This window comes from Misgurnus anguillicaudatus, chromosome 9 (assembly GCF_027580225.2).
Source record: "Misgurnus anguillicaudatus chromosome 9, ASM2758022v2, whole genome shotgun sequence".
Classification (NCBI taxonomy): Eukaryota; Metazoa; Chordata; class Actinopteri; order Cypriniformes; family Cobitidae; genus Misgurnus; species Misgurnus anguillicaudatus.
Genome location: NC_073345.2, coordinates 8,256,502 through 8,278,500, shown reverse-complemented (window position 1 = coordinate 8,278,500; position 21,999 = coordinate 8,256,502). Strand labels below are relative to the sequence as shown.

Below are 21,999 nucleotides of genomic sequence, written 5' to 3'. Positions count from 1 at the left end.
TTTAAAAAATAAGAAGTCATATTCGAAGTACATTACAATGCAATATATTCTGAAGCATGTTCATAAAATCTTACACAAAATCTAATTTCCAAGTAAATTTAGGATACCTACTCTTCAAAGCATTACATGTGTATGGCCATAAATGAATGTCTGCGTCCCTGTGGGTGCAGACCCTGCTTCTCTCGTGTCATTCTTCAGTTTGTAGTGATTGTTAAGACGTTTTGTTAAATAGTAACAACTGCTGACCCCTGGGACCCCAGCCACGTTTGTCTTTTAAACTATCTCCTCCCCCTTTCAGTGTTTCTGTGTATAGATGATGGACTTGGTGACACATGTTCCTACCTTTATGAAGAAGACAGAGTCACTGGGTTGAATCAAGGTTTCGGCTGGCTTGTTTCTCTCATCAGTGATCTCTCATCGGTTTGGTGGTCGGTTTTCTTTTTTAGAAACGTTGCATTATTTTGAAGATGTAATTTGGTGTATGCTGTATATCTGTTTAAAGTGCAACATTTATTTTGTTTAGTTTTTTCTGTCTTTAAAATGGTGGTTTGATCATTCTGACTTTATATTTTTGAATTAAGCACAGAAATAATGACTTTGAATGAAGTGGTTTGATGATAATTGCTAGTTAAGACTGCTATTGTCAACCTTGTAACATTTTGACTGATTTAAAGACCACTGTGCAAATCACGTTTTCAAAGAGAAATGTCACAGGTTATTATTATTATTACAATTACGCATTTCGCAGCCATTTTTATCTGCAGCAACTTACAGTGCATTCAATCCATACTTTTTATATGTGTTCCCTGTGAATCCATGACCTTTGCATGGCTAGTGATCTACCAATTAAAAAATGTGGCTCCCCTTGTGATGTCAGAAAGGATAATAACGCCCCTTAATCTGCACTATCCAACCACATCACTGTCCTTTAATGCAGATATCAGCTCATTTGCATTTTAAAGGACACACCAGAAAACTGCAAATTTTTCCTTAATTTAACATATTATAATAAATTATCTATAATTTTGAGCTAAAACCTCACATATGTACTTTGGGGACAAACTCCCGAAAGGCCTGCTCGCAGCTATTTGTAACAGACGGTTGTAACACTGCCCATGTTTTCGCTCATCATCACCTCGTTTAACCTCTCCACCTCTTTAGGGTGATGGGTGTACTGCATCTGACATCTGTTTACAGTCCACTGTCTGCTATACCATCCTTTGCACTCTTCTCTTTCTGTGTTTATTGGTTATGTTAAAAGTTGACATGCTTTTGCTGTCTGCGATGTCCTGGCTGGAAGCCGAAGCTGTAAAATCTAACTGTGTTACTTTGATAAATGACAGTAAAGACATGTAGACAGATACTGTAGTAAACCATTACTGAAACAGATGCAATACACTGCTTTAAATGGAGGACAAAGGTAATCATGTGTAAAAAATAAATTACTATAGCTTAAGACCAGCTAGACCATTTAATTATTGGTTTTATTGTTGTCTGTGTACCCCAAATCATACGTATTAAGTATCCAACAAACCTTACAAAATGGTGTGTTACAAGCATACAAATGTCAAATGAATTATGAAAACAATCTTGTTGGCAACAAGCGAACTGCTTATTCATGTTTGGACAAGCAATAAATAAATCTGTTTTCTTTGGTAACTTTGTTAATGAGAAGGCATCCTGAAAAGCCATTGATGATTTATTTAGGATTTGTCCACAGAGTTTGAAGTATTTTTGTGTACGTGTGTATAGGATAAAGTCTGGAAGTGATTTGTTTGTATGTGGTGACCTCTGCAGCAGAGGGATTTGGACAGGTGGGATATGTTTGGTCAGAAATAATGGTGTTAATCTAGTGTCTGCAAATGGACACATGAACCTCTCATGTCCTGTCAACAGCAATCTGAGGCTTTCTCTACACAAACACGTGCACACACACACCAACACACGCATATCTGCACACAACACAGCCTTTGAAAATAGGACTATCATTGTTGAGGAAAGTTAGTGCATTAAGCTTTGTGGAGCACATTGTTTCCCCTAACATTAATTGAACATGAAACAAACATACTTATGTAATGCAATGCAAAATTGCAATTTTTTACCTTTACCTAAATGAACAGCATACAAAAATCCCACAATTTGTAGGCTATCCCACCCAAAACATTTGGCTTGATGTGCCAAACTAACTGAAAGTATTTTTTTTTTTTATTTAAACACATTTGACTACTATTTGAAATGTTTATTATAAAAGTATAATCAAAATACAATACACATTGTGCTGTAAGTGCAAAACTGGCATTTTTTCCAAGCCAGAGAATTTTTAACTACAACAAACCTCAAAGCAAGTTCACCAGCAGAGGTCCCTGTTTTTACAATTTTGTGAGCATAATCATTGGATCATTTATTGCACCTGTTTTTGTTGTTGTGGACTCAAAAATGGTCCCTAGCTGTCACTGGGTTGGTGATGTTTTTAAAAGTACACTAATGCACCTAAAGAGTTCATTTTAGTACCTCAGAGGTACATGTTGGTACCAAATGTATATCTGTAGGACTTTTTAAAGGGTACTGCCGCAGTGACAGTTTAGGAATCACAACTTGTCCTTTCCACGTGATAATATCATAGGTTTGATTTACTGGGAAGACACATTAACTGTTCCTTGGATGCACTGTCAGTAGCTTTTAATAACATTCAAATGCATGAATATTCAGTAACATATTACGCTGTTTCATTGGAGGTACGCGTTGCCACGCTTATGCGCCTGGTCCAAAGTTAACATGCGGTCTGTGCTTGTTTATCGGTCTGGCTAGTAAACAAACCGATCTCTGCAACAAATACTTTGTGGAAAATAACAATGTTTTGTTGAGACAGTGAGCATGGATCACTGCTGTGTGTATTTGGCAGCCAGGCAAAAATTCAAGAATCTGTAGCTTACATTGTATACATTCATTTTATACATTAACGTTAGCTCAGTGTAACGGTTGATGCAATAACTATGATTTGAACCAAGGTAATTTATTTAGCTTGTTGCCCTTACGAAAATTAACCATAGTTTTACTAAAAAACAGTGCTTCCCAATCCTGGTCCTTGAGTACCCCCCCTGCTTAAAAAACCAATAGACACCATCACAGAAATTCTATTTCTGATTTATTGGGAATTGTATTGGTTCTAATGGAATATGGCCCAAAACACACTACAATGTATTGGTCTTTGTTGGTCTCTAATGGTATATATTGGTTCTATTGGCTCTATGTATTGGTTCAAATGGAATATTGCCCAAAACACACTACAGTGTAGTGGTTTTAATGGTAAAAGCTAATGGTTCCTATTGGTATTTTAATGGAAAACATTAGAATTTTCTGTAATGGTTTTATTGTTTTTTTTCAGCAGGGCCCTCCCAAAATGTCTCCTTATTTAAAACACCCGATTCAACTCATCAGCCTCCTTCCAAAATGGTTAGCATTTGTGCATCCCGATTCAGGGGCTGCATCCTTCGAAGGCCGTATTTGAAGGCCAATGACGTCACCTGGCCTCGACGTAGGCTGTCCCAATTCGAAGGATCCTTCACATGCAGCCTTTGTTTCCCCTGAAGCCAAGGATCCATAGATAAATCATTCACAGCCTCGACTATCCCAAGATTCAATGCACGCCTGTGACGTCTGGGTATTTTGAAATAAACATTCAGAACTAAATAAAAGTGTATATTTAGCAAATGAAGGGTCCTTGTCACTGTTTTACTTTTATAAATGATGTTTTAGTGATGTGAATTCATATTATTTCTGCAATATTTTATATGTTGGGCTGGTACATTTTATATACTTTGGGGTAGTTTAATCTACATCAATGTGTGACATATTTTCTAAGTAAGGAATATGACGGGCCGTTGAATTATAAGAAAATAATGCACACCCAAGGTGGTAATGCTCCGCTACGCGTCGTGCCGTTACACCGCGGGTGCGCATTATTTTCAAATAATTCAAAGGACCGGAGTCAATTTTTCCTCTTACACCACGGTTACCAAAAATATTGCTCTGATGCCTATTTTTAAGACATTTTAAAGGTTAGGCGTGTGGTTATTGAAAAAGAATCAACACCCATGGAACATTTCTCAGCCAATCAGAATACAGCATTCAGTAGGTCCGTGGTATAAAATAAAATAAAAATAAAATCTGGCTCCATATTTATTTGTAAAAGCCTGATAGGTCTCAACTGTTGTGTCCCGCTGATAGGTGCGGAGGGCAGGAATAGCAAATGACGCAACTTCCCTAGACCGTCTCATTTCAGTTTGCTTCCTAGACTTCAGAGGCTGCAGCGTTTAAATCCAGAGTCTTCCCTTCAAAGTTCATGTAGAAGGATCCAGAATTGGGATGCACCACAGTCTTCCTAACAAGCTGATTAGTTAAATCACGTGTGTTAAATAAGGAGACATCTAAGGGGGTACTCAGGGACGAGGATTGGAAAACACTGCTGTAGTAAAACCATGGTTTTGCTAACAGTAGCCAACACACCAAAAGACCATGGTTACTACACTTGTACCACAAAAAACATAGTTAATTTTCGTAGGGGTGTTATTGAATCCATGCGGAAGTCTTCCAGAAGTTGAAATGTATATTGCATCAAAATAACGATTGCTATTGCATTAAAAATGATAAACCATTGTGGCCATGCTCTACAGTTCAACACTGACTATGGGAGTAACTCTGGGAGACAAAATAGGCAAAGAGAGGCAGGCATTGTTTTTTCTCAGCACAAACTTTTTATTTGAAGAGAGGACAAAGGTAATCTTCATAGCATTGGTGGAGTTTGCATAGTGACAGTTTGTAGGTTTGAAGAGCGCACTATCTAAACATAAAACTCTCATTAATCACAGCAAGTATTAACAGGGCCGGACACCCTGATGCTCTTCCTATTAGCAACTCTCTAGATCTCTGTTGATGAACTAAAGCAAATTTACATTACAACGTGTACATTCCCAAGCGCGATGTCGGTCTTGGACAGATATAACTCTTGCACGCACATAGAGACATATATTTACCTCTGGTCTAAATAGGAGTTGCCATAGCGCTTAACAAATTACTGCAATTATGCTTACATGGGCTAATTGCCCGTGGGCACCAGCTGGGTAGCAGTGGTTAGCAAAGAAGATATAATTCCCATTGAATGACACAGTCAATGGAAGGCTTGAGAATGAAGATGCCGGAATAGACAAGTGGATGTTCTTTCAAAAAAAAAAAAAAACATATATAGACTGTGCTAGCTTGTGTAATCTCAAAATACAATAGTCATTGACACAAATATACTGCTTGCACAAAGAAAGATTTTCTTTTTAATGCATGCTTTTAGTGCCTCCTAAACAGTTCAAACACCTTGATACAGTTTGATATTAACCTTTCAGGAACGTTAATGCATATACAGCAATGTATTACATACAAGATAAAAATCAGGTAATTAAAGTTTAAACACAAAAGTATCTCAATCAAAACGTAAAGAGTTTTTAAAGGTTAACTCTATATCTTAGCAAAGCATTTCTCTGACTGCATCACCTTTATGCAGTTGATCAACACCAAGAACAACCCCCCCCCCACATCTCAGCCTTTACCGCATTGGTTTCCATTGTAACAAATTACACCACAGCTCTGATATGAAGTCATTGTAACGGTGATTGCCAGCCTTTGAAAATCAGCAATAGTAAGTCAATCAGCCACAGCACTCCGGTGTGATTACCTGAGTGTGAAGTGTACACGGCTACAACTTCTCTCATCTGCTGGGGTTAGTTAAGGACCTTTTCTGTCTGTCAATGTGAAACTGACAAAAAAAATCATAAAAAAAACTGCTCACTCATTTCATTTATTTATTTATAAAAAACAAATAACACAACATTTGTTGGCCTGTACAAGTTCAAAACGTGAACTCATTTACAATAATTAAGGAATGTTGACAATTATCCTAACAACTTAATCATGCAAGTCAATTCCACCTACTACAAAGTTGTGACTTGTGATACGTTGACATAACTTACCAAATCAAGTTAAACAATTTCAACTTGTTTTTTAAGTTAAAGTAACATAAAATATGGCCTAGCACCTTCGTGTCTTAGAGAATTAATATCAGAATACAATCCACCACGTACATTGCGATCGCAAAATTCTGGACTCTTAATTATCCCTAGAATATTAAAAGTGTCTTAAGGTGGTAGATCCTTATCCTACTTAGCCTCTAAGCTCTGGAATGATTTGCCAACTGATGTCCGTGAATTAGACACAGTCGATCACTGTAAATCTAAACTTAAGACTTTTTTCTTTAACAAAGCATTCACATAATTTAGTAAATTATACTTAACTCGCAATAGTTAGCTTGTACGGAACAAAGCATTCACGTAACTCGTCTGGGTAATATACTGATGCCGCAATAGCTAGCCTGTCTGGAACCGAGCAGATATCAAATCACAACACTGTGTGACACTTGCAGTACATGCGAACAGCCCCTACGCTAATAGGATATTGTTTCTCTCTTCCTGTCTCGTCCTCGAACCCAAGGACATTAAGACAAACAGACCCAGTTCCGGCTGCTGAGGAGGTCAACACACCACTGATCTACTGGCCGTCCTTCAACGTGATGGCCAGCCGATGCCTGACCAACGACCACCGACGGAACACGTTAAATCTCCTTATCTGTTTACATACCGTTTACATCTCATATAAATAACGTCAATATATATCTCCCAAGGGTTTTTTTTTCTCCTAGGACTTTTTGTTACTATCTGAGGTTTTTCCTCCTAGGGGTTTTTTCAACCCCGGGGAGTCAGACGACATTGGCTTAACTTAGATCCTCTTATATACGAGACATTATTAATACGCTCGCTTGTACAGTTTGTTCATAGCAGCTGTATTTTGCTACTTATATTGTCTGTCGATTTTTTCCCCTATGTTGATTTGATATCATTTTTATACCTACATGATGATGATTTTTTATTGGATTACATAAAGAAATGTTGTCTTGTGGAGTAAATACAAGAGTCACACTCAAGACAATGGGCAAATATGTCACTGTGAAGCATTTGTTTTAAAAAAAACATGGTGCATCATTTTTTAAATTGAATGTGCAGACTTGAGGATCAGTCACTAAAAATCACATTTAATAGCTTGCAGTGTCAAACAGAGCTCAACTCATTCCTGGTCTGTATTGAAGACATAATGAAGAGAAAATTGGAGGAAAAGAGAAGCTTAAAAAATCAATTCCAGTAGGTGATGACTCAATGGCAGGACTCCGCTCCTACTGCATAATTACACTTCAGCGGCAGATGTGAGGATTCAGGAATACAACCAACCCAGCACTGCAGTCCATATCATCAAACTAAATAGATATCTCAGTTATTGTCTGCTTTATCTACGTGTTCACTTTGAAAATTTAAAGTGAATGTGTTTCTACATACCTATATTTCCTTTGTGTGTTTTATGCATTTTAAGAAAGATAATTTAGATGAAATTGGAAAAAAAATGATGGGTTATTTTAACCCCACATTAGGTCAGAAATGAACAAACCAACGCTATCTCATGGCAATTCATACTTATTTTACAAGGTAGTTAAAGGTACAATTTGTAAAATATCTGCAGTAAAATATCCAAAAGCCACTAAGCCACATTTGTACATTTTTGCACGATTTGTCTTTGCCCCTGTGATGTTGCCGTTAGGGGCATGGTTAGGAGTGGAGTTTCATTCTTGGTTTTTTATGATAATCGTAAGTTTTTGCACAATTAACTTTGTATGAATTAATACGAATAAGCCAACTCGTAAAATACAAGTTAAAGACCCAACACTGGGCTGAAAATAACCCAGCATTTTTTAGAGTGTTGTATTGTGAGGGGACACATTTCAGTCACTTTATACACTCTATTAAATGCCAGCATTTGGTCAAAAATGGACAAATTCAACCCATTGGGCTGCAATTTAACATGCTAGGCTGCTCTAACCTATTGTTGGCTCAAATAATATTTTCTGGGAAAATTCAATCCAACGGATGGGTTGAAAATAACCTAGCTTTTTTAGAGCTGCAAAACTTACTGCCATACTGCCATTTGTCTGCTTTATAATTCATCCGTATTCTGAATCATTTTGATTTCTAATAGTCTGGTCATTGATTGGTTCATTAATTTGGATTGTTTACAAATCAAATAATGTTTTATTGAAATAACAAGTCCCCTACAGGTTGGAGTAACCATGTAAGACCAACAAACTAGCTTGTTTTTTAGATGATGCTGGGTCAGTGGGACTCAAAAAGACATGAAACATCAGCGAAAATGTGTCATTATCTGAGCATGGACTTCAGCTGTATGGTAAGGTGACAAATTTGTTTTGCTCTGTTTGCTATCAACTGGCCAGTAGTTTCAACCCAGCATGAGTCAAATCAAAATTCAGAGACCCAAGAGTGCCGCTATAGAACACACAAAAAAATCATTAAATAGTGGAATGATGGACCTTTAAAGGAATAGTTCACCCAAAAATGAAAAATATGTCATCTTTTCCCATCCTCATGTTGTTACAAACTTGATGAACACAAAAGAAGATATTTTGATAAATGATGGTAAGCACACAGCTGAGTGTAACCATTGACTTTCATAGTAGGAAAAACAAATACGGTGGAATTCAATGGGTACTGTCAACTTTGTGCTATCAAAATATCTTTTTTTGTGTGTGTTTATCAAAATAAAAAACTCATACATACAGGTAACTTACCTGTCTGTTGGCGATGTGTGCTGCACTGCTGCGTATAGATGCATAGGGAGGGGGCATCAGAATACGACAAACTTTCCGCATCCATTTTTGTCTCACGCAGCTTTCAAAGCATACTCAATCACGGAGAAGCATGGATGGCTGCTTTCGACACATACGCAGTACAAATGATTTTTTTTCTTATACAATTGATTACTCTATCAGGCTCTCAGAGCTGCACTGATTAGCGTCATTTACAAAACATTAACAAATTTAGGATAGACGAGGATATTTAGGCTTAAACAATTATATCATTATTAAAAAAAAATTATGTAATTTTCTTCCCGTCGCTTGGGCCCCAAGTGCATGAGGGCCCCTGGGCCCGAGCCCATAATGCACATTGGATAATCCGGGCCTGCACTGAGCTAACGTTAAGGTCTTTTCACATTGACCGCGATGCGATAAAGCGTGGCAAATGGCAACAAACCTTCACTTCAAGGACAATTCAAGGCAATTTCACGCCTGGCAGACAGGTGTCGCTGATCAAGATTGCATTTTACGCCTGTAGGTGGCGCAACCCACTATTCAGTGGTCCAGCCTATCATTTTTATCCAGCCTAATAACCGTGGGTTCACACCAGCCGCGTTTAAGGCGTCAAAATCCCGTCTACCACGTAGTTTGCTGCTTGTACAGTTTGAGTTTACTTGCTTCATTCGCACGTGAAAGCCGCGCGTGCAATTCTAGTCACCAAGACATTCATGCCGAAATTTGTATAATGGGAGGGGCTTCTACAACTCCGCTCGCTTGATGTAATCACATCACTACTAGTGCAAGCTCCTAATTAGTTAACACTGCACGTTTTTCCGGCAAAGTTCAAATTTTTCAACTCGCGCGTTTGCCGCGGCAATGCCAAACTCCTTATTCGCGCCGTGAGACCTCCAGATGCGCGTCAACATGTCTTCACATTGACCCTTTTCACCTACAGATTATGAAAAAAACTCGGAAAATGCATCTGGGATTGTTTGATTTTGGTTCATTCACAATGATAAAAAAAATCATGTTGACTTTATTCTTATTTTGTCTTGTTTTCAGTGCAATTCACTAAATTAAAATGTATTTTCTTGATTAGCGAAATGACCTAAGAAAATAAGTCCAGTTTTTAGACAAAGAACAAGCTGAAAACAAGCAAAAAAAACCTGCCAATTGGGTACGAAAAAAACGTTACTTTTTTGTTTGTTTTAAGCACAAATTTACTTAAATTGTATATTTTTTGTCTAAAAACTAGACTTATTTTCTTAGGTCATTTTGCTCATTAAGAAAATACATCATTTTTTAGATATTTGTACGAAAACAATACTAAGGAAAAAAGTAGTTTTTTGCAGTGTACCTACATGCAATTCAAGTTCATCTTAAGAAAATAAAATTCAAACGTTTATGGACTTTATTATCACATTAAAAGGTGTACCTTAAAAAACAGAGCTATAAACAGAGAAGTGATCAAAGAAGAACAGATGATGAGAAATGGTTCCCCTTCTACTTGAAACTGATGCTGTGTCAATTTATGTTAATCTTTACAAAGCAAACAGCGCAAAAAAGAAAGACGTTTAACTGAAGCTCACGTTGACGTGTCTAAATCATTTCACCCCTTTCGAAGCATAATAGTCTTCTAGTCGTATTCAGGCTCAATTTTCAACAATTAATTACATTGAATTGGCAGCGCAAAAAATGTCGGGTTGCCATGAAAAGGATTTGATTTCAATTATCTCAGCTCAAAGGGGGTATGATTTCCGAATACACTTAAGCAAAATTATAACAGGACTTTGCTCCCCAGAAAATTGGGTGTGTTTAAAAAGTGATTATGTGGTGAAAGGATGGGTGTTGAATGGGAGTGAATGCTCCAGGCTTGGTATGAAAGGCACTCAATTATCCCTGATTGCTCCCCTTCACACATAGTGTAGCCAGTGGAGATACCTGCTATTGCTGTGATTGAGGAGAAATTTACATGCAGTCCTTTCTGCTGAGGCAAACAGAAAGGGCTGCTGGGTTTGAAAAGACAGTCGAGGGGTCAGTTCAGCAGATGTGGTAGAAGTGTAATTGAAGAGATGGAGCCCAAACGGGTCATTAGGGGGTGGTGGCGAATCGGAAAACAGCTGAATCAAAAAAGACAGCGTGAATAAACAACACAGAGCTTTACAGACTCTTCAAGTGGTTAATGTTGCATGTGTTTTATTATGAAATAAACTCATGATATAAAACTCGTAACCAACATAAAATCCCTCCAAGCAGAACGGTGGAGTTCATTGCATTGATACAGTTTTCCATGCATACAGACAGTTATGTATTATATACACTACAGCAATAGTAAGAGTTGCTTACAGTCTATTTAAGGTATACTGCGCAACGTACCCATGGCAACGAGCGCTCACTATGCCGGCGGCAGGCGTATGTTCTCAATTTTTTTAATGGAAGCGCCGTGTTTTTCAAAAATGCCAGCAGCTGGCGGGTTTTGTCCACGCCGAGCCCCTGCGCTCTGTGGTTTTTCCTCTCCTTACTTTTGGTAAAATGCTCAGCTTGTCAATGTAACTTCTCACTTGGCCGTCCAATCACAGTGGAGGAGGGGCGGGACAAATATCACAACGACCAAACGACCGCAACCAAAGCGCATAGCTGAAAAAAGCTGGCTAGCGCCCAGACTTGGTGTCTACCATGGCCTTTTTAGATGCGTTTAAACGCTTTGGTGTACACGCTCCCTGCGTTCACACCAAGGCGTTCATGGCGGCATACGTTCCAATTGTAGAGTCACACTTTTGAAAAACGGCAGCAGCTAGTGGGTTTTGTCCGTGCTTTTTTGTCACATTTTTCAACGTTTGTTGCTTAGTGCTTTTGCTAAAAGCTGGCGCTGGCCCTTTGCATTTTTTCCAACATGATCTCACGGAAAGTCGAGTTATAGTCAATGTTTTCAATTGTTGTTCAATGTTTTCAATTGTTTGAAATTGTAGCGTTGCACTTTTGAAAAACGGCAGCAGCTGGTGGGTTTTGCCTGCGCTTTTTTATTACATTTTTCAACTTTTGTCATTCAGTGCTTTTGCTAAAAGCTGGCGCTGGCCCTCTGCGTTTTTTCCAACATGATCTCACGGAAAGTGGTGTTATAGTCACGCAAAATTTTTATTAATTTGTTTGTGTCCATGGCACAAAATTCAGCTTTTTTCCGTGCCATAAGCGTGACAATCACACAAATTTCTATCAATAGTTTCTCATGTCTGTGGTTTTCTTTTTCGTGTCATTTTATGTATTGTTTTCTCATTTTTTTCCCCTATTTTTAAATCATTGTTGCTTGTGGTTTTGGGTTACGATGTACTTTCATGTATTGGTTTCTAGATGTTTTTCTTCCGCTTTTAAAACTGTTCTCGCCTGGAGTTGGGATTAAAATTAGGGTTTGGATGTCTAAAAATGTAGCAAAAAGTGATTCGAACCCCTAGTGACAATGGTAAGAAAATAGGAAAAAACAATGAGAAAAAAATACATAAAATGCCATGAAAAAGAAAGTCATGCCACGAATACGAGAAACTATTTATAGAAATTCAGGCAAGTGTCACGAAAAAGACTTTCGTGCTCAAGGCATGAAAAAAGCAGAATTTTGTGCCATGGACAAAAATAACTGAATCAAATTTTGCGTGACTATAACACGACTTTCCATGAGATCAGTCTGTTTTTTTCCGCACTCAGCGCTGAGCGCCAAGAGTTGAAAAATTTTCAACTTTGTGTAAAACACTCAGCTCACCAATGTCACGTCTTGCTCTGCCGTCCAATCCCAGTGGAGGAGGGGCGACAGAAATATCACAACAACCAACCAGCTAATCATTCAGCGACTGATAAACAAAGCAGAAGTATCATCACTGTTAGACTTTTTATTGTATATATGCGGTAACTCACTGGCAACGTGTTACCAGTAAGTAACTGTAACTGCCCCATTACAGTACCATAACTGTACATATTTTTTACAGTATGCTGCCTTTACCGCAGTTACATTTTACAGTATAATATCCTTACTGTAACCTAGCTTTAAAAGAATATTGCCTTAATGGGGAATTGAACCCAGGTCGCCCATGTCATAGGTCCATAACAATCCCACAGTGCCACAGAGTCACTTGATGAAAGCTACTCTCTACACACCGCAAGTAGCCTCTTCTGTCACTCTCCCGACACTCCGAGGAGCAAAATCTTGACGTCACTACTGTTTTAAAGTCTTGAGGTCAAATTCAAATCTGACAGTCATCCATAATCCCTTTCTTGTATCTATCTACAATTCTCAATAAATTATTTACACTGCTGAAAAAAAAATCACATTTTGAAATTTGCTTCACTGCTAAAAGCATAACAAATAAAATGTATTTCATTTCATAGTTATATTTTATTTTTCCATTTTATATGCTTTTATAACACTATTTTATTCAACTACAGTAGCACTACTGCTGTTGTTTTACAGCAGTCTACCGCAAGTTCAAAACATACAGTAAATCACTGTAAATTAAATGTTAATACCCATAATGCAATGCATATTACAGTAATGAACTGGAAAAGAAAATTATGGTATTTTACTGGGGATTTTGTGGTAAGTAACTGTAGAAATTACAGTTAAGTCTAACAAGAAAAAACACTGGCAAGCACTTACAGTCGGCATCCACCTGGTGTCACGGTAGGAAATCCAATGTTTCCTCCGTGTCATGTTTTGTGTTTGTGTTTGTACTCACGTTGTATCCATGTGCTCGTTTGATTAAGTGTTGTCACCTGTGTAGTGATTAACTCGCTCCAGCTGATCCTCATCACCCATCAGCTACAAATACTCACTCATCTCTCTTCCTGTTGTCAGATCCTCATTCATGTTCCAGCCTTACCACTTGGATTATCGTCTCTCGTCTTCGTGTGCTCAGATCAGTGTTTCGTGTTGTCGTCTCCGTGTGAGTGTTTGGGTCCGTTACTGGTTTCATCCATTGGCCATCATCACACTCTTCACCGACTTCACGCTTCAACACTCTTCACGCCACCGTAGACCTTTGATCACCATTGCCAACATCCTGGACTTAGTCACATACTCTGTTGTTTCACTGTGTTTACCATATTTTACAATAAACCTGTTCTGATCGCCTGCACTTGCTTCCTCCTCTCTATTGTGTCGTAACACCTGGCGTTTCAGCTGCGTTTAAATTCTTTGGTGTACACGCCCCCTAAAATTCTCTCATGAGTCCAAGATGGCGCTGTTGCTATCATAGTTATATCATAGTTATTATAGTTTATAACGTTTGAAATATGTATATTTTTCTAACAAAATCACATCGATTACACGCAGAAGACCTTTATTTACCCTTTGGAGCTGTGTGGTTTACTTTCATGAAGGATAGAGGCACTTTTTGGGGTTTAAAGTCAGAAGTTGTTCCCTGATCCCTGTTTTCTATCGCTATAAAGCTTAGAAGAGCAAGGACATTTACTAAAATAACTCCAAATGTGCTTGTATTAAAGATGATGGACATTTGTATCTCAGATGAAAATCATGGGGTAATTTTGATATTTGGCTAGAGTGTCGCTTTAAGGTACAAAAGCTGTCACTTGGACAGTATAGTAGCCTTCAAAAATGCCTTAATATGTACAATTTATGTTTATGTGCCTCTTTGGCACTAACTTATCTCTTTAAAGTACCAATATGTAACTTTGAGGTACTAATATTCACTCTTTAGGTATGAAGGAGTATACTTTTCGAAAGGTATATACTGACACAGTGACAGTTTTTGTAGGCTACCTTTAGCTCTGAGAGTGTTCAATTGCACTTTGTTTTTGTGCCCTCCTAACTATACCTGTATAACCAAATATTTTGTTATCAGTTATCCATCTATCTCAGTTTTGCTACAGGAAACTCTTTCTGCCTATGTTTCATTTCTTGTGTGTTTTCCACAGCTATACAGTGGGGAAAGTTGTCTCATTTCTTAGTTTTCATCTGTCAAAAAGGGATAAGAAAACTCAAATCTAAAGAATTTTGAGATTGAGACTTATTTATGTACACATTACAAGATGCAGTAATAAAAGCTTCTGCGCTTTTTTTTTATTATAGCATTATAGTGTTTAGTATAAAAGAGAGGAGAGAGAGAGATGTACGTTTGTTATAAAACCGTTTCTTTGAACTCCTTTGGGTGCTTGTACAACTTTATCAACTGATTGTTGAGCTTATTGTTAAAGTGTCTTATAAAGAGACCTGCACTCAGATAATAATACTTGCTTTAATCCTCCCTTAATCCGTGGTTGGTAATCAGTGGTTTAAATTGACCATTCAATATTTAAACATGTTAAGCCCTGCGTCATTACGAGAAGTCCTCTCAATGGTGGTTTCTGAATAGAGTTCAGGCTTTAAGTAGGACATTATGTTTGAATATTATTCATCGCTTTCAATGTTAGGTCAAAGATGGTACACATCATACACTAGTGCAGCGACTAATGCTGTTCATTCAGTGACCAAATGACAAATCACAGCATACACCAAACTAATTGGATGACGGCTTGATCGCAGGAGTTAAAAGTGGTTTAGGACTGGCAGAGGCTTAACAGCTCGATTTTCAGGCTTTGACAAGAAGAAAGTAAAGCAGGAAGCTGATGTAAGTAAGCCTCTTAATTTGCATGAATAGTGAAAACAAGTATTTGGCATTAATGCCCAGATTACATGGACACCTGTGGAGGCGTTAAAGCTCCACTTTGCGTTATCTGCGCAGCTGAAAAACGATTATTTTTAATTGTATAAAGTTTAACAATATCTTACTTTATTGCGGATGATTTTAAAAAAAGTTAGTTTTCGAAATAGGCTGGCATCATTTTTAAAAATCGTACAGTTTGTTTGTTTCTGGGTCTTAATGCTGGTTAGGTTTGTATGTTGTTTACTGATCCAATGTGTTTGTAATATAATGATCTTAACTAATCCATGCTATTTATTTTTGTATAGTAGCCCACGTGCCTAATTTTGGTAAAATAATTGTAAAAATAAAATATGTTTTTTGTTTTCTCAAAACGCAAAATTGCTTGCCGCTTTGTGTTTTACACATTCACAGTCAAAAGGCCATAACATCTAAATAACTTTAAATACATTTTGTAACCTTGGTCATTTATTTTATAGCATTAAAAACAAAGGCGTACATCTATCTTTCATAATATTTTTAAGAAAAAAAATGGAAGCCCTCTCTCAAATAATTTCCGATTCAGTTTAGTTTGTACATTAGCCTATATGAATATTTTCCCTATTCATTTTCGTCAAAAAACAAAGAATATGGTTTTAAAACTTCTCTAGGTGTTTAAACCTAGGTTCTGCAATAAAATTGAGATGAAAAAACTGTCATTTGTTTTAAAATATTGTGGTATTTTTTACAAATAACTTATCAGTGAGATTCATTATTTTTTTGTCCCCTCATAATCTATAATCAAAAAAGCAAATCTCCTCCCCTTCTCGAAATGACGTAACTTCAAACGATCCAATCAGTTCTTAATGGACGAATTCAAGTCCAGCCCTGCCTTATCTCATTTCAAAAGCCAATAAACCAACGCTACCTCATGAGAAGTCGTACATATTGTACGTGTTGGCTAATTTCTATTAATTCAGACAACCACTTTCGTACATTTTGGTACGATTTGCCTTGACCCCTGTGATGTTGGGATTAGGGGCGGGGTTAGGGGTTCGGTTTCGTTATTGTTTTATTCATGAGAATCGTATGATTTTGCATGATTATCTTTGTATAAATTGATACGAATTAACCAACTTGTAAAATATGTACGATTTCTTGTGAGATCAGGATATATGTCACCATGGGTAAAAAAAGCAAATATAAAACTCAAATATAGAGGGTATGCACATGACGTCACCGTTGTCGAGAGTGACTGCGGTTACGCCCACTGAGTGGCAAAAGACAGAGCAGCAGCATTTGAGTACAGCGTGACATCGGTGAAAACACAGTGAAAACGCTTCGAAATGGGAAAAAGCTGTTGTGCGATAGACTGTACTAACAGATTTAACAAGAATTCGGAGCTATTGTTTTACAGACTGCCAAAAAACACCGAAAGGAGAAATAAATAAATCGTTCATGCCAACCTCCACAGACCACAGGTGGGTTGATAAGTTGCTAGAGTCACTATCAAGCAGAGGTTTTACTTTCTACTTAAAAGTATTTTTCAAGTATTTGTATTTTATTTGTTTGTTTTTTTCTTTGGAAAACATACATTCCAAAGCACATTATCATAATTTTTACTTAATTACATTTCATAAATAATACTTTTTTGTTTAACATTTAATATTTAAGTACATTAACATACTTTTACTCACGTAAAAGTACACAATTTAAATGTGTTTAGGTATTAAATAAATTTTAATATGCAATATTAAAGAATACACAGTATGATTATATACTTTAGAATGTAGTGAAGTAACATTTTTCCCAATACAAACAACCTAATAAAGCACAGATGCTTGGAAAATGTAACTAATGTAACTAAGTATTGTCCACCTCTGCTATAAAGTCAAACTAAATTCAATTTAATTTGATAATAGTCAGTTTTACTGGCATTTTCGCAGCACCCGCTATGAAAACCAGCCATTTTGTTGAACGTTTGCCACTCAACAGGGCGAGTTCCAGCGTGGTCACGTGGAAAAGTGACGTCAATGCATACCCTCTATAAAAACAAATATAACTCAAATCTTGCCATAAAACTATTTCAGTCATCTCTTTAATACAGAAAGTGCAGCACAAATCTATTAACATGAAAGTAAAATTAAGAACATAAACAATGTATAATCAAACAACCTAGTGTAAGTTAATTTACTCAGCTTTTTTGCTAAATGCATACACCCGTATAGGCATTAAAAATGCTATGCTATGAAAATATCATGGATCCATAGCCATTGAAAAAAAAACATTTAGCACTTATTAACAACTGGAGGAGTTATTCATTTCAACTTATTGACTTTGGTCTTTTGCCATCTCTCAAGTGATATGTATGTCCATCAGCACTGATCTGAGATCTGAGTGAGATGAGCAGAATGCTCCTTTGCTTTGAGACGCAGTGCTGCTATGCTGGAGGCGCGAAGGTCCACAGATGGAGAGGGAGGTAATGATGGTGGCGATGAGGAAAGAAGGTTATTGGTGATGTGGGAGTTGGGTTGAATCGGAACCTCGATGGCAGAAAGTTGTAACCTCTGCAGTGCCATTGGACCTAAGCTTGTAAACAGTCTGAAATAATAAACAGGTGATTATTATTGTGCATAAAATCAAGTTTATAGAACTGATGCTATGACATCAAAACCCTAGGGTGTACCAGTAAAAAAATGATAGATAATGGTTTGTGTCAAAGATGCAGGTTAGGATTACCTTCCAAAAGTGGGATTGATGAAAGCAGGATGTCTAAACATTGCTGCCCCTAACAGGGCACTGAAGCTGTGGGCTGAGGGCGAGCCTGTGGATGGTTGAGACAGTCTTTGAAGAGGCCAAACTGAATCAGTAGCTGGATGTGGGTTTGGGACAAATTGATTCCCGCTCAGGTAATGACACAAGGGCTGTGCAGCAGGAGACGTTCCAGGATAGTGTAGACTCAGGGGGTGCGAGTGGATCCCTGCTTTTTCCCTTTTCCTCCATTTTGCACGTCGGTTCTGGAACCAGACCTTAAAAATAAAATTATAAGTAAAATGTAGTAAATTATGCCTTTTTAATGCGATGCATTTGTTTAAGAAATCAAATGACAATGCTGTGAAAGCACTATAACAATAATTACAAGTTAATGTTCCTGTAAAAACGTCTGCAGCACATATATGCTTAAATATCATCTTTGATAGTACAAGACATATTTGCATTTTAGTATTAAGGTGTTGGCAGAATTGTATTTAATGTTTACTGCTGACTGTGAACAAACGAGAACAACATTGTTTTATTGAATTAGGCCTATAATGAGGTAGTGACTTAAAACATAATTAAGATTTTAAATGAATGTGATTTTGTTACTGTTATCTAAGTAAAAAAAAACTTACTTGCACTCGCGCCTCTGTGAGGTCTAATCTCATTGCTAACTCTTCCCTAATAAAGAAAAGAAAACATTTTAGTGAAGTGTCTTTTTTGTAAAGCATTCATTTGTTTTATTTTATAGCTATAATGGATGGTAAGATAGTAACTAATAATATCTACTTAATGTTTACAGTCCCTCCCCTTTATTTAAAGGCGGCAGTGCACTGTAAAAATTGCTGTAGTTATGCAGCAGTTTGCCAGTAACTTACTGTAGATTTATATTTATCCAATTTATTGGCAACAGTTTGTTAAAATATTAAGCATTATCAAGTCTTTATCTTTACAGAATAAAATTATAAAATAAAAGCCTCATGCAAAGCGTGGGAACCAGAAATCCTCATCAACCTTTTCTGGGTTTTTTTTTCTGCATTTGGTTCCCAGAAACGCTTTGCATAATGCTGTACTTTTAATTGTTTTTTTCCTGTAAAGATAAAGTCTTATTAATGTTTATTCTCATTTATCTTTGAACAAACTGTTGCCTGTAAATAACATAAATTTAATCCTACAGTAAGTTACTGGCATACTGCTGTTATAACAGTGTAAATAATATATGTAGTTACTATTTAAACAAATATATATATATATATAATGTATACAGTGAATGTAAATATACACAGGGCCACTATACATGTAATATTGTGTACACTTCTAAAAATCCATTATTGTACACAGATGGTCACATTAAAATTAGGGCTGTCATAAGATTAATTGCGATTAATCGCATTAAAAAAAACTTTGTATCATATTTGTGTGTGTGTTTTGTGTGTAATTATTATGCAAATACACACATGTATACATTTAAGAAAAATTTCGTTTGTTTTCGTTGCAAAACAAGATAAATCCATTTTTTACTTTTTTGTCAAAACATGTCTATTATTATGTTATCATGTTGTTATTTTGTTTTATGGTGCTACTTAGCTGTATTTTTTAAGTTATGAAGGTTTAAATCAAAACAAACCAACTGCAGTTGAATTGATATTAATTGGAATGCAAAACCAAAAAACAAGATTTCTGAAAAATAAAAAATAAAAACGCAACGAAACTCTTCAATTATATATATGTATATTTTTTTTAAATGTGTGTATATATAATATATATACAACATAATTACACACAGCGCACACATATATTATTCAAAAACTAACTTTTATTTTGAATGCGATTAATCGCGATTAATCTTTTGAAAGCCCAAATAAAATGATTGATTTTAAATAAATTACTTTCGCATGTTAAATAAATACTCAAGTTATAATAATGTGTCAGGTGTTACCTCGTGAACACATCTGGATAGTGAGTCTTCTGGAAAGCTCTTTCCAGCTCCTCAAGCTGATAGCTGGTGAATGTAGTCCGATATCTCCTCTGTTTCCGTTTTAACACTGCGTGATCTTCAGTGTCACTCCCCGCTGATAAAGAAGTGTCATCATTGCTCTTCAAATATGTGTTTTTTTCCTGAAGTCCCGGGGATAAATGTGTCTCTTTGCACTGTCTTTCGTGATCTGTTTCGTCCTCTTCTGGTCTTTGCGCGGGACTGCATGACTTATGAGACGCGTGGTCGTGAAAAGGTTTAGTTACTAAAGAGGTCTCTGTGATCTTGACGTTTTCACAGGTTGTATGCAGTTGTAGTGTCTCGGATGGTTCACTGTCATCCTTATGAAGTTGTATAGAAGAATCTGTCATCCTGCCCGAGGGGGCAAAGGGGCGGCGGAGTTTGGGAGGCAGGTGCATGTCCGTTTGAACGGGCCACAAACTGTTGGCTGTTTCTGTCAGCAAAGAATGTAGTGTTAAACGAGACGACATCGTAAATTAATTAATAAAATAAGAACAAATGTGTGGTTGCTATAGTTTCACTACAAATAAAAAAATATATAGTTGCAGTATGGTAACTTAAGCGTTTTTAGTGATTACTCAATTTAATATATACGCCAATAACTTTCTTGAGCTTACAAACCATTCAAAACTCAATACACAAAAAACAAGCAGACAATCAAGCAGATTTTAACCAACTTACTTTTAGTCGCAAAACTGCGCTCTCCTGAGACTTTGACTTTTAAAGGACTTCTAGCAAGAATACTGTCAATGCAGTATGAAGACAACAGAGCAGGCGATTTACATTTGCAGTCTGTTTGATCTGGATTATCTCCCTCTGCTTCTCTGCTCATATCTGTGGCTTTCATGAAGGCTCTGCTCTCGATGACTGATAGCTGCGAAGGCTCGCGCACGCGGACCTTTGTACTGATGCTTCAGCTTCCAAAACTCATATGCGGTATCTGATTGGTTCTCCTGCGTAGACGCTGCCTCAGGCCGCGTGCTCCAATTTAAAGACCCTCTTGCTTTGTGTGCCAATGTACCATTTAATGTGTCGGACAAATAACTGCTTAACATTACAGTCTAGAATACTTTAATAACAACAGGATAGAATATATAAATAAACTATATAACACAATATTACAAATAAATAACATCATATTTAGAATAAATATAGGTATAATTCACGCAAAAATGAAAATTCTGTCATCATTTATTCACTCTCATGCTGTTACAAATCTGTATACATTTTGTTGTTCTGATTAACAAGAAGGAAGACATCTTGAGAAATGATTGTAACCAAACCGTGTATGTGCCCCAAAAAGATGCCAAAGAATACATTGAAATAATGTTTAATTGTTCTTTGAAATTAATATAGAAGGTATGTAACTTCAAAGTGCAAAAATTATCCAGAAATGTTTTACATGTCCATTTACAACCCTAGGATTTGTCCTTTGAATTAAATGATATTTCTGCCAGGGGCATGAATAATAATGTTGAGCTCTGCTCTGATTGGCTCTGCTCTGAGACTCATGTCAGTAGCTCACCTTAGTAAACTTTTAACAACTTTGTAATTAATTTAATGTGTAATTTAATGTTGGGGGCGTACATCTTGACTGTGACATCACAGTTAGTTTTATGTTGAGATTGCCTGTTTTCCAGCAGTCTTTTGCGTGCACATGGTTGACACAAAAATGAGGAATCAAACGTGTTTCAGGCTCACGAAATGTCATTACAATGTACAGACCTCTTTTTTATTCATACATGCCTAGGTAAATATAGTTTTTTTTTTATTTTATGGCACCTTTAAATAGTAGGAATAACGAATACTATGGAAGTGAATGAGGCTCATAAGCGGTTTGGTCAAAACATTCCCCAAAACACCTCCCCCCGAGTCCATCAGAACAA

The 21,999-nt window shown here is 36.8% G+C and overlaps 1 protein-coding gene across 1 annotated transcript; it reads right to left on the bottom strand.

Annotated features, from left to right (window-relative positions):
• Positions 1 to 15,940: 15,940 nt before the first annotated feature.
• arxb (aristaless related homeobox b) lies at positions 15,941 to 21,304 on the bottom strand. The gene is made up of 5 exons (XM_055180268.2): positions 20,795 to 21,304; positions 20,057 to 20,546; positions 18,753 to 18,798; positions 18,100 to 18,389; positions 15,941 to 17,961 (listed from the first exon to the last, which is right to left on the bottom strand). The coding sequence occupies exons 1-5, from the start codon at positions 20,958 to 20,960 to the stop codon at positions 17,736 to 17,738; spliced, it is 1,218 nt and encodes a 405-aa protein (XP_055036243.2). The 5' UTR covers positions 20,961 to 21,304; the 3' UTR covers positions 15,941 to 17,735.
• Positions 21,305 to 21,999: the final 695 nt, after the last annotated feature.

Bases quoted from the DNA above. Each gene is read 5' to 3' on its own strand.
- arxb (XM_055180268.2), bottom strand. From the start codon at position 20,960: ATGAAAGCCACAGATATGAGCAGAGAAGCAGAGGGAGATAATCCAGAT. The intron at 18,799-20,056 runs GTAACACCTGAC...TTTCTTTATTAG, and splicing joins TATCCAGATGTGTTCACGAG to GGAAGAGTTAGCAATGAGAT. The intron at 17,962-18,099 runs GTAATCCTAACC...TTATTATTTCAG, and splicing joins ATCAATCCCACTTTTGGAAG to ACTGTTTACAAGCTTAGGTC.